Source organism: Monopterus albus, unplaced genomic scaffold (genome assembly GCF_001952655.1).
Source record: "Monopterus albus unplaced genomic scaffold, M_albus_1.0 scaffold198.1, whole genome shotgun sequence".
In the NCBI taxonomy this organism is placed as follows: Eukaryota; Metazoa; Chordata; class Actinopteri; order Synbranchiformes; family Synbranchidae; genus Monopterus; species Monopterus albus.
Window position 1 is genome coordinate 65,201 of NW_018128078.1, and position 13,694 is coordinate 78,894.

Sequence of the window (13,694 nt, forward strand, 5' to 3'; positions counted from 1 at the left end):
ACCTAACACGCACGCACGGACTCACCGCTACGACCACCGTGTCCTCTCCGTTAAATTTGGGGATGTATTTGTCTCCGCGGGTCCGCTCCGCGTCGTTCAGCGGCCTGAAGCGACACATCACCTTCACCCCGCACACCGCCGCGTCCATCACTGACACAGGCAGGTAGAGAGGAGAGAAACAAACACCAACAGCGGCAACCCGGGAGAGAGGATGGCTTCAGGCTTAAACGAGACAGGTCCACACACACATCACACCGGCAACACTCCTCGTCCACCGGACACAGAGACCCAGTTCCGCCGGTAAAACGCCTACGGTAAATGAACCAGACTTCCGGTGTCACTCAAGACTTGGTGTCTGGTAGCATCTCTCCGGCAGAGCCCTGATTTAACAGTATCCCCCGTTACACAGACCCACCCTGGACCACGGAGCCGCGCGGCACTCTGGGAAACTGAGTCCGCACTTCATATAAGCCGGTGATGGGCACTTTGTTAACGGGAAAACGTGTGTCACTGCAGTAAAATCTAAGCCAGTCTATTAAATTCGTCTGATCAAATTAGTTTATAGAGGCAAAGCCCTAATAGGCGGCGCCAGCGTGGTTTTGTCTACATGAGGGCTTTACTATTAGCTGGTGTGGATACATAATTTGAGGAAAATAAACAGCTACCGTGCTGATCCAGGGTTGTAATAGGTCTATCCATGCATACAGCGCCTATTTAGGTAGCTGCTGTACAACTAGGCCACCGTCAGGATCACAACACAGACTCTGGTAAGAGGAGCAGTTTTTATGTATGTACACTACTGGTGCTCAGAGTCCTATCAAAGATAACTACTGTTCACCCGATTTGGAGACTTACAGTCACACTCAGGCCATAACATCTGCCAAGAGAGCTCTCTCTCAGTGGTAGTTATCACAGCTGTCTGCATCCCACCCGATGCTAATATTAGCACAGCTCTCAGTCATCTATACCACACACACACACCAGAGGGCATATATTGAGAGAGTACACATCAGCTGGAGACTTTAACCAGGCATGCTACACAACTATACTTCCAAAATTCAACCATATGAAATGTCTCAAAAGAGGAAGTAATATTAAGCATGGCTACAGAGCCATGCCCCTTCTGCGTCTGGGCTTATCTGACCATACACTCCTGCTCCTAGTCCCAGCCTCCACCCTGAGGTGGAAAGCAAGGCCCACCATAAAAGCCAACACCGGGCCTGAGGGAGCACTCTCCCAGTTGCAAGACTGTTTTCACAGACTAAATTGGACTTATGTGAACACCAAGATCTGGAATCATACACACAAACTGTTCTGTTTTACATTGCACGCTGCACTGATGAACCATGAAAAACCGCATTCAGGTCTTTCCAAATCAGAAACCCTGGATGACCAAAGAAATCTATACACTCCTCAGAGCTTGTAATATGGCCTTTACGTCAGGGGACAGTCACGCACCACAAGTATCCAGCACCACAAGAGCTGACCTAAAGAGACAAAGATGCCAATGGGTCTACAAGAAGCAAATTGAGGAGCACTTCACTGACAATAACACAAAGTGGGTGTGGCAGGGGTTCAGCTAATTACAAACTTCAAGCTCAACTGTTTCTTTGCACGTTTCAAAGTGCAGATTCCACTCTCACACATGCATCTCCCGATACCAGCACCTAGCCACTGGCTGTACAGGGACATCAAATGAGGCAGGTGTTCAGAGTGGTGAACCCCAGAAAGGCTGCTGGACCTGATGAGTTCTAGGCAAAGTACTCAGGGCCGGTGTTTATGAACGTGCTGGTGTCTTCACAAAGATCTTCAATCTGCCTCTTGCACAGGCCACTGTCCCACCTTGCCTTAAACCAGCCATTATAATCCTAGTTTCAAAGAAGTCGGCCATAAACGGTCTAAATGGCTACAGACCCATAGCTCTTGCACCCACTGTTACAAAGTGCCTTGAAAGACTAGTACTGAGGCATATTAAAGCTAGCCTCCCTCCAGCCTTTGACCCCTATCAATTCACATATAGGGCAAACAGATCCACGGGGACACCATCACTATAGCTCTCCACACAGCTCTAGAGCACCTAGAACACAGAGGGACCTACGTTCAGATGCTCTTTACTGATTACAGCTCCCCCTTCAGCGCCATTATACCAGACATACTGATCAGGAAACTGTTACATCTGGGCCTCCACACTCACCTCTGACTGGAGACTTTCTCACAAACCGCTGTCCCTCCCACTGTGATAAATGTGCAGATGACAGTGGGGGAATGAGTCTGCCTATGGAGATAATATCCAGAAACTGACACCGTGGTGCTCTGCAAACAACCTGTCACTGAACACACACAAAAAAAAAACAACAAAAAAACTCATCTTGGACTTCAGGAAGTGCAGAGCTCACCCATCTCCCATCTTCAAAAACAGAGAGTGTGGAAAGACTTCCTGGGAATTCACGTAATGGACAACCTCTCCTGGTCCACAAACACCATAGCTGCTGTTAAAAAGACAGCAGCACCAGCACTTACTGAGAGTCCTGAAGAAAACTGATCATAGAGAGAAGCTGCTGGCAGCCTTCTACCGCTCTGCAGTAGAGAGCATTTCAACATGCTGCCTGACAAAGTGGTGTGCACGATGCCCAGCAGCTGACAAAGCATTACAGAGGGTCATCAACACAGCACAGAAAAAAAATGGGCTGCCCTCTTCCCTCACTCAAGGACACTGCAGACACCCACTATTGCTCCAGAGCAAAGAACTTTGCCAGAGACTCTTCTCAGCCTGGTCACCATCCATCTGACCTCTTGCCCTCAGGGAGGTGATATAGGTCAATAAAATCACGAACCTCCAAAATAAGACGTACTTTCCCAAGGCAAGTAACACATAACGACTCTAAAACACAACCTTTAGTAATCTTGGTAATTTTCTAACATTTTATACCGAAGCACTTTTCCTGTCCGACGTGTACTGCAGCTGCTTGTGTGTATAACAACCAGGGGCACTCTATTTCGGTGTATTACGAATACAATATGGGCTCATCTTAAATAGCTATCCTATTTAATAACTGCAAAAATAAAAAGTGTTAAGGCAAAATAAAATGGCCTAATGGTAAACTGCGCACTGACACGACATTGCAGGACCGGAATGCAGGTTGACGACCATCCGAAGCCAACGTAGTTACAGACAACAGAGACGCTACACAAGTATTTTCAAAGTGATTAAACAGCCTAACAGAGAAACTAATGCCACAGCCCATAACCAGCGAGAAGAGGGCTGTTCACACCGCCTACTCACAGGTGTTGTCACATCCTGGGCGCCGGGACCTCCCTCCAGCTGCCGGCCAGCATCACCGAAGCACCACTTGGAGCTCCTCCGGGAAGATAACGCCGGTAGGTACCACCCTGCTGCTTTTAACCGGACAGGCTCTGCTGCGTTTGCGCTATCGGAACCTAATGAACGGTAAATACCCGTTCTACCCTCGTTGACCTCTAAATCAGTTTAAGTGCCTCTTCACATTCAACCCATCACGGGAGGCTGCTCGCTACTTGCGCTGCCTGGTTGCTGTCAGCTGAGGGCGCTATTGGACCGGATAACAGGAGGAACGGAGGAAACCGAAGGCGAATAAAAGAATGGATGCTGTTCGCAGTGGGACTACAGCCCTACCCATAACACCACCGCAGAGTACAAATACCCGTCTACATGGAAAGTCCTCCTTGTACAGTGAAGTACAATCAATGAGCTATCGGCGTCAAAACATTAGTATCAAGAGTAAAAGTATCAATTATGTAAAATGGCCCATTTCAGAATAACCTGTATTACTGGTTTCTTCAATAGGCTGCACACTGCGGGGCAGTTTTTATCGTTACCTCTAATACATCAATTCTTTTGCACTGAATTAAAAAAAAAATCTATAAAGCTGCTAATGTATAAGACAAAATGTAACGTGTTAAAGTACAAGTCTAAAATATTTACCACAAAACGAAAATATTGAAGTACCTCAAAGCTACACATAAGCACAGTACTTGTGTAAATACACTCTTTAGTATTTTGCAAAGAGTTAGTCCCAGTCTGTAGATGGCCTTGCATTTCTCTACTTGGAGTCTTTATTTCCCATGTTTGTGTATTACTCTGAAGTAAATTTAAATTCAATCCATAACAAACCAAACGTGCAGCAAAAGAAGTGGCACGGTCGATGTCTTTTTTATTTCTCAGCGTTTTTACCCAAAGCAAAAACAGAGCGAGAGAACCGGTCGACATCACATCGAGTCTGAAAATGTAAAGAGCAAAACCCTTTCAAAGCTTCACATTGGCCTGATCAGTATCTCATTTCACCTCCTGGCTTTAAAAGTACACCTCTCCTACAAAAGCATTTTTTTTTATTTTAATGAGTTTCAGTGATCAGAAGGACATAGAAGGAATCTTTACCAAATATTTAGGTTAAATCCAAACCGGCCTTGTTTCAGTTTTTGAAACCAAATTAAATCTGTTCTCCATCTTTGGGGAAAAAACTTTAGATTTTTTAAGAAATAAAAAATGTAAACATGAGATAAATAATTCAGAGCAAGGATACAGGACATCTTGTGGACCAATCAGAGTTGATTCTGCATCAATTGATCTGTTTCAGAAACTAAAGTGATGAAAAAATCTACTTTACATCAGAGACATTTACAAACTGTACAACAATTATTACAATAATAACAGCAATAACAATCATTAATATCCAAGCGCAGTAAAATCACACCACCTCCTCGTTCTGGAGGGTACAGCGTGTCACATTCACTGGTCAGAGGAGCAGCAGGGGCTAATGGGATATGATGTTATATGACCTCCATGGGCAGCGTGGTCTCCGACAGCCCGTTCAGGAGTCTCTCCGGCTCGTTCAGGTCTCTGAGGAAAAACGCAGTGATGGCATCACTTCTTCCAAAGAAAGAATGGGCTAAACCACAGGTGGTATATAAATGATGGACAGTCTAACAGGTCCCAGAAGTGAAGTCACCACGAGCCAATCACCCCCTGGTGGCTGGGTGCGGTATTGGTCATAAATCCCACCTCCGCCATGTTAGTGGATAGGGCATAAGCGAAACTAAAAAACCAAGTACAAATCAACTATATTTTTCCCAGAGGTCACTTCTGTGGTTTCTGGTAGATGTTATGAGGTTGATGTGTGAACAAGTAGTTATTGTTCTGGTAAGATTGTTTTTAATAGGTTATTTGACAATACAAAAACAGGTGTGTTTCTGTTGACGTGACGGCTTTGATCGGCGGTTTGATGCTAAAACTTCACTTCTGGGCCCGTATTCACAAAGTGTCTTAAGCCCAAAGAGTTGCTCTTAGCAATGAAATTCTAAGAAAAAGCTTAGAACTGACATTCATTAAGAAATTCCACTTAAAATTAAGACAACACCCTAGTAAAGAGACAGTATGTTATTCACAAAGCATCTTAGCCCCTAAAAAGAGCTCCTAAGGTAAAAGCTGTTAAGAGTAGGAGAGGAGGACTTTTAAGAGGCTTATAATAGTCTAAGGGTTAGGCCTGATTATGTCAGGTGCCCTGAGATTGTTGTTGTGATTTGGTACTATACAATAAACTGAATTTAAGAGTTTAAGCTTAGGATAAAATGATGGAAAGACAAATGGCGAACAACTGAGTTAAAGCTACGATATGTAACTTATAGTAGCACAAGCATGAAACTCCAAGCCAGCCCACAATGCTCCGCCCAGCGCTCCCTCTCCCTGCTCTAATACGACCTGCTATGCTCTGCCACACTCTGCCCAGCACTGAAGATATTTGTCATTATTACAATAAATGAGAATGCAAGAAAACTTACTGATCAAAGAAATAACTGTATATCTGACTGGTTAGAGGTCAGTCCCGATATCTCTGCACTACTGTTCAATGAGGTTTCGACAGCACCTCTCCACATCAAGACATGTTAAAAACATTTCTACAACAAAAATATTTGAAAATGTTTCATACTATAGCTTTAATCAAATGCTACAGATACACCACACCAACACCATGAGCAGTCACTTCTCAGCTGCTGGCACCACCCCCACGTGATCAAGAAACCTAGTTATGGGGTCAATCACACCTCCTTACTAGATGGTTTTTGTGTTTTCCTTGCTCAGAATTGCGTTGAGCAGTTTCCTAAAATCACTTCTAAGCTAAGACTCCTGCTCAGGGTTTTTAGGCCAAGTTAAAAGCTCTCAAAGAGTCAGTATCAGAATGTCTGAATTCAGGCCCAGGTATAGACAGAAACATTCCGGCTGATTTTATTGTCATGTTTGATCTGAAACATCCTAACATATGAACTATAATCATGTTAATATGAAATGACATGGGATACTGTTATTTCCATTTATTTCAGTAATTTTATATTCAAACCAAGGCTTGACTGTTGCAATATTAGACAAATGTTATATATATATTTTTTTGTCTTTCCTCTCCCCTGAACATTTCTCTTTACCCCCTCTCTTCTCCGCTCTATCCTTCCACCCCCAATCCATGTTCTAATGATTACAGGGATTAATATAGGTTAGTTATTTTACAGCGACTGTAATTTTGGTTTTTTAGTGGTTGCTATAAATGAAGTCCTCCACAATTCGCTGGTCTCCTGTGCATAACTCAACAAAAGGTGTGCAGCGGGTTCAACTGTCAGGAGCTTCTGATGCAGGACAGCAGATGAACAAAAGGTCTACACTAGGCTGACCAACAGCAGTAATGTACTTTAAAAATACTGTGTTCATAAGAATCACCTTTATTTGGCCAAGTGTGTTAGACACACAGGGAATTTGTTTCCGGTACAAAACTGCGTTATCTGAAATAAAATGACATGTTTTTATGTATGGATTCACTGATTTAGATTTTTTTTTTTTTTATCCTGGCTCACCACAGAGGGCTGAGGCAGAGTGAGACCTAAAGATCAATGGCTGATGTGGTTTACACACACGTCGGACACATTTTATAGAATGAGTTCCATTTGCTGTGGGACAAAGGAGCTGAAAAACACTCACGGTGAATCGGTCCTAACTGCACCTGTGAATATGACTTGCCGTGCTGCTTTATGGCTTTCTCTGATGAGTCACTTGGTGTTAACTGAAGTGATTTTTTTTTTTGCCATGATGGCAAAGATTTTGGCATGGCAGGGCATCACTGAGGACTGTTACCAGCAGAAACACTGATACTGTTAATCTCACCAGAGCTTGTCAAAGTAAAATCCCTGAAACAGGAACTTGAGTCCTGGTCCTTCTTTTAACACAACAAAGTTTATCCTTTCAATTTGACTTTTTTTTTTCCTTTCTGCCATATAACTTTTCTTCCTGATGTTACTTCTTCCTGTTACTCTTCTTCCTGCCAGTTGTCTTCCCTTTGGCATTTTAACACATTTTAACATATGTGGCAACTAAATATTTTTCAAAAAAACAAAAAAAAAACAAAAAAAAAACTTGTGGATTCATTGATACAAGATGTCCTATTAGAGAACAGGTTTAAGACACTGACTACAAGCTGCAATGCCCAAGTTCAAATCATGCAGTGGCATCTGTTGGGGAAAAAAGGCAAATATAGGAGGCAGGCTATTTACCTGGACAGGTGTGTAGGTAATGCTGACCTGACGGTGGAGACTTTGTGCACTCGGTCACGGCTGGCGGCAACACCGGCAAGCTTTAAGGCAGATGTTGGGGGAGCAAAGGGTCGAGCAGTGTGGGGGTGGGCAAGGGAGACGGCTCCCATTTGGCTGCTCAGGTTGGGGAGGGACTGAGGCGAGGAGGACCATGACCCCTGAGCTGACAGTCCTGAAATGCTAAGAGAAGTGGAGGAGTATGGAAGCCTGGAGGGATCTGAAATACAAACAGTTACATTTGTGTGAAATGTACCATATAAATCTTTTTAAAATTACCTGACAATCTACATCTGTAATCCATTAAGTTCAATCTTTTAGAAAAAAGTCTTTGTTGGCTGAAAGTGTATAAATAAAAGTCACTAATTAAGCAAGAAATGTTAACTGTTGCTAATAGGGATGGGCATTACAAGCTAAAATGCTATTCGATATTCACTGGGAACTAGTCGACAGTTATTCAAAGACCACCCCCTACACACAATATAGCTCCATATCGCTAATGTGCACATGCTGCGACTTTACCTGAAAGTCCCCAGTACATTCACCAGGTTAGTCTGAAGAATAGCGCTCTATTTTCCAGGTGCTTACATAATGTCAGGTGACCATCACATTCAATTCAGTTGTAAGCACCATCTAAGCTTCACAGACACTTTTTCAAATGACCGTGCAGCTCACATGCACTATCATCATACAGTTTATCCAGCCTGCCCTGTTTCCCTTGATGGAACCGTTTACTCCGACTGAACAAATGCTATCAAACTCAAAAACCCTCGCCTGGGACAAAACTAATAGGCAGCAAGTCCTTTGCTGTCATCTTTGTGATAAGAGCTGTTATTTGTTCATCGGACTTCCTTCTTCAGCTGACAAAGCTAGCCACTGACTGCTGATCTGTGGACTGCACCCCAGTTCTTTGCTGGATGCCTCTCCTTCAAATGGCTGTTCATAGTTGTTGATATGCTAACTTAGGCTGGCAGAGTTTGCACTGCACCTCATTGTCATTAATTTTCTTGAAGTTCCACACAGAACTTTTTCATGGCTGCAGTCTCTGCACGTTTCTGCTGTTTGTATTTGGTGCTCTAGTAAAATTATATACTGACCTCGTTACGCATCATTTCCAGGTGCAGGTAAAGGGAATGGAAAACAGTGGCTCTGTTTTTAAAGACAAAACCATAGTCACATGAAATAGATTTTTTTAATTTAATGACTATTTGAAAATCATCGTCCATCCCAATTTGCTCAACGCTAAATGCTTGCATGGTTGTGGTCTTGGTGACATGTTTACAACATCCAGTAAACATTCAGGATTGAATGGACCAACTACAATTTCTACAGCTCCCAGTGGTAGCAATTCAATAAAAAAAAAATCTCATTTTTCCAAAGGCCTTATCATGTAAATGTTTCTGCCTTTAAACATGTCAAAGGAAAAAATGGCGCGACAAAGGAATTGGTAAAAACCTCTACTCAAAAAGCCTACTCTTGACCCAGGTGTCCTAGCTAATTATAGACCAATATCCAATCTCCTGTTTATTTCTAAAATCCTTAAAAAAAGCTGTTGCAAAGCAGTTATGTGACCATTTGCACAAGAATGATTTGTTTGAGGATTTTCAGTCAGGTTTTAGAGTCCATCATAGTACAGAAACTGCACTGGTGAAGGTCGCCAACGATCTTCTCCTAGCCTCAGACAAAGGACTTGTCTCCATACTTGTCCTCTAGGATCTCAGTGCTGCTTTTGACACCACTGATCACAGCATTTAACTACAGAGACTTAAACATGTTATTGGGATTAAAGGAACCACACTAAGTTGGTTCTTACTTATCAGAAAGATTCCAATTTATTCATGTTAATGATGACTCTTCCAGACAGAAGTTAGTCACGGCATTCCACAGGGCTCTGTGTTAAGTCCAATTCTCTTCACTTAATATTGCCTAAAGGGAGCATGTATAATCAGGGGAAACGGCATAAATTTCCATTGCTGTGCAGATGATACTATGAAGCCAGATGAATCAGATTAACTAGTCAAACTTCAAACATGTCTTAAAGACAAATGCCTGGATGACCTGTAATGTCTTACTTCTAAAATCTAACAAAACTGAAGTTATTATACTTGGGCCTGAAAACCTGCTGTCTAACCATATAGTTACTTTAGATGACAGAATAGCTCTGGCCGCCAGTATTACTGTGAGGAACCTTGGAGTCATTTTTGACCAGGATATGTCATTTAAATCACACATAAACCAAGACTCTAGAATTGCCTTCTTTCACCTGCACAATATTGCAAAAATCAGGGACATCCTTTCTCAAAGTGATGCTGAAAAAATGTTCCATGGATTTGTTACTTCCAGGCTGGACTACTGTAACTCTTTACTATCAGGATGTCGATGTCCCAGTAAGTCCACAAAAAGCCTCCAGTTAATCCAAAATACTGCAGCCAGAGTACTGACAGGAACTAGCAAGAGAGATCATATCTCTCCCATATTAGCTTCTCTCCACTGGCTCTCTGTAAAATCCAGAATAGAGTTTAAAATCATTCTCCTAAAATACAGAGTCCTTAATGACAAGACTCATATCTTAAAGACCTCATAGAGCCTTATCATCCCAACAGAGCACTTGGCTCTCAGAGTACAGGTCTACTTGTGGTTTCCCTCTCTCTCTCCCTGTACATTTCTGCAGGTAGCCCTGGCTCTGGAGCCCTATGTTTCTGATGAGCAGCCACCGGCCACATCAACCTGCCCAGTGTTTGTTGTTGCATCTTGTTGATTTTCTTTTCTTTTCTCTCTCCTCTATCCGCTCACTCCAACCAGTCTAGGCAGAAGACCACCCACCAAGAGTCAGGGTCTTTCGGAGGTTTCTTCCGTTAAAGGGAGTTTTTCCTCCCTGTTGTCACCAAGTGCTGCTCAAGGGGAAGTTGTTGGGTTTTCCTCTATGTGACGGAGTAGCTCCATCACGAGTGGATGGCTGACGAAGTATGTAGGCTACACAGTCACACATGAGCACATACACGGATTAAAAAGGAGCACTATCATTTTTATATGCGCATAGAGAAACAAAGGCACAACATAATTAAGTTGCATTAGTACTTATTATGTTTCATGTTATTTTAGTTGCTGGGATGAGTGTTTTGTTGTCATTGCTGAGTTGTAGGTTCAAACATTGCGTCCATTTCTAAGGTCGTTAAATATGGTTATGTGTGTGTCATGTGAGTAGTCATCACTGTGACTCGATTAGGATGGGGCGGAGCCTAGGGTATTAAAGGCGACCCAAGTTGTACCGTGAAGCAGTTGTTTTTGAGCTGCATAGAAGGCTGTACCTGTCTTGCTGATGACTGCAGTGCTACTTGTTGCATGGTTTGTTTGTTTTTTGGAAAAATGTTTTAACCTCTTTGCAAATATCTGCATTTTTCTATTTTTCACTTTGGGGATGAGCACAATAAATTATTGGTTTGCACTGCATTTTCGACTACGCCATCTGTTTTTTTCCTCAAGAAGAATCTCGTCACACTCTATAATACTGTTTACTGTGTAAAGTGCCTTAAGATTTTTGCTGTGATTTAATGCTAAAAAAAAAAAAATTCCATTCAGTGGTTGATTCTCATTAAACTGTTTGACTTCAAAAGAGCAAAAAAAAAGAAAGAAAAAAAAAAGTATTTTTTAACTCTTACAAAATCATCTTCCTACCTTATACAACAACTTCTGAACAAATCAAATGTAAAACTGTATTTTCTGGTTACAAAATGAACTTTTGTATTAATCTGGACTTGTACCTTTTAAAATAACTTTTCTAGTAAATTTAGGACTCAGATTTCCCTTAAAATTAACATTTCACAAAATTTGTCTTGTAAAATATCAATTTTGTCTAATAGCTTTAGGACTTTTTCCATGATAAAATTACACCACTCTTTGACATGTTTTCAAGAAATGAAAATCTAATGCTACAAGTTGGTTCTCTCACAAAACCTAATCCTCAAACCACAACAACTTTCTGAAAGCTTTTTTAATCTGTGAATCTTATATTACTTTACCAGCAAGTTACACACTTGTGTGCTGTACATACAGAAGAACTTGATTTAAACACTGATCTACACAAACTCAGAAAAGCACCTCACCAATACAAAACATAGTGAACATCAATTTACACTAGCCATGTACAGACGATTACAAAGCACTATGGTTGAGCTCTTTTTTTTTTTTTTTACATTTTAGTTGTAGTTCCTGTTTCTGGTTGAGAGTTTCATTATTTATCAACCTCAATGATTCTGTATCTTACCTTTAGACTCCATGTTTTTGCTTACTATGTGGTTGGTCAAGTCCTGCTCAGCAGCTCTGAGGCTTTGGCAGGAGAGGCTGCTCACCTGAAGGATGAACTCCGTTGATGTGGCTCTTGCGGGGTTTGTTTTCACTGTTCATGTAACCACGAGGAGTTGCAGGAGCACTGATCACAGCCAAGGCGGCAAACTGAGCGCTGGCTGAATCCAGAGTCTTTGAACCGGATTCGCCTGACCTGGTGGACTAGAGACCAGACCAGGTTGAAAACCAGTCAAACACAAACAAGCTATCCAAGCACCAGACAAACTCAAACAACGTATCCAAGCACCGATCAGAAATATAGCAAATATACCGGAATCTGCACATTTTCTCTTTGCGTCTTTACACTCATATATGCATTACTGTTAATGTGCCATGCATTACATGCAGGCCCACCTCATATCTTGCTCATGCCTGAGACATGATCTCCAAAGGCTTTTAAGCTTTTGTACAAGTTAATACCTGGATATTAAAGGTAAAGCTAGGTAGCAGCTACTGTAGTTGTATTTGCACGATGTTTATGCTAAACTGCTGGCAGGGCTGTACTTGTAGCTTCATCTTCCACTTCAGTATCTTTGTTCAAATACTGAGCACCAGCCATAAAGTCCCTTACACCTGTTGTCACTGTCTCCTTTTCCTTTCTAAGCAACTGACTTTTGGCGATGGGGGTGGGAGTCATGGTTAGGGTTATTGTTAGGATTTTGTTGATACCAATACTACTCTCCATAATTTGATGCAAAAAAATAAAGATGCGATATGAAAAGATGTCAAAGGATTCAATTTTTGTTTTAATAATCCAATAACGTAATAGCACTCTTATGGGTTCTTTTTATTTTTTAAGAGGAAAAAAATGTTTTTATTAACATTGTGTTTTTTCTCATGTCAAATATGTTAATATTCTTGAGAAGCAAAGTGTGACAGCAATGTTTTAAATGACTGCAGTATGATCAGTGAAGTGTAAAAAAAAAAAAAAAAAAAAAAAAAGAAAGAGTCAGACCTTTGACAGTATTTTTAGTGTGGTGCTTTGCCTCCTACCCTCAGATCAGTAAATCCAGCCTCTGAGATTGTCATACATGCTGTATTAAGCACAACATTTGACTTGGCTTGGTATCAACTAGTTTCACTGTGCTATCTCATCACTCATCTTGATCTGGCTGAGTTTTAAGATAATGACAGACTGTGGTATATGTAGGGTTGTGCTATGTTTTGACCTCATTAGAGATGACAAGCGCAGAGCCAACCTGTTTTGGTTGACAAACAAATGGCACTGCTAATGATAGGTGCTGGCACAACTAGTTTATACACGCTGCTCTCATTGCGTGGTGCACATTGGTGTCATTTCAGCTGGTTACACACTATTTTTGTAACTTTGTAAAACAGAGTTGTAGATGGATGACAACTTGTGTCTTAGTCCACCACCCCTATTTAGTAAGGGGTGTTCTATTTGGACACAAATAGCTTCCTTGACTCCTCTCTCAAACCAGCGATGTTCTCTGGAGAGGATCTGGACTTCACTGTCCTTGAAAGAATGACCTAAAATCAAGTCAATTTTTTCTACACTTTTTCAGCTTACTATGACCTGGATGACTGAGAATCTGCACAAACATGTAATAAGGCTGTAAAGGCAGACTAGTGAGTACATGAGTCTCTGTGATGTGTAAAATCCCAGACAGCCTCTGTAATCCCATTTAACCACATCTTTTTTAAAAGACATGTAAAAGTGGGGTATTTTATAACATTTTACTTCATGGAACAAAACCTAATTTCAAGCATTAACCAAAAACACG

General features: G+C 41.6%; 2 protein-coding genes across 4 annotated transcripts in view; both read right to left on the bottom strand.

Moving 5' to 3' along the window:
- The window catches only part of LOC109970418 (kinesin heavy chain-like), a 34,815-nt gene extending 34,431 nt beyond the window's left edge, over positions 1 to 384 (bottom strand). The window contains exon 1 of the mRNA XM_020617959.1: positions 26 to 384. Coding sequence (XP_020473615.1) covers positions 26 to 148 — 123 coding nt within the window. The 5' untranslated portion in view covers positions 149 to 384. The remainder of the gene's footprint in view (positions 1 to 25) is intronic.
- A 3,783-nt stretch (positions 385 to 4,167) lies between these two features.
- epc2 (enhancer of polycomb homolog 2 (Drosophila)) overlaps positions 4,168 to 13,694 on the bottom strand; it is a 24,998-nt gene continuing 15,471 nt past the window's right edge. For 2 of the 3 annotated variants that reach the window (XM_020617957.1, XM_020617956.1), the window contains exons 12-14: positions 11,955 to 12,111; positions 7,570 to 7,825; positions 4,168 to 4,876 (exon numbers count right to left, since the gene is read on the bottom strand). In XM_020617957.1, the coding sequence (XP_020473613.1) occupies positions 4,807 to 4,876; positions 7,570 to 7,825; positions 11,955 to 12,111 (483 nt within the window). In that variant the 3' untranslated portion in view covers positions 4,168 to 4,806. The remainder of the gene's footprint in view (positions 4,877 to 7,569; positions 7,826 to 11,954; positions 12,112 to 13,694) is intronic. The other variant, XM_020617958.1, reaches the window with a different exon arrangement.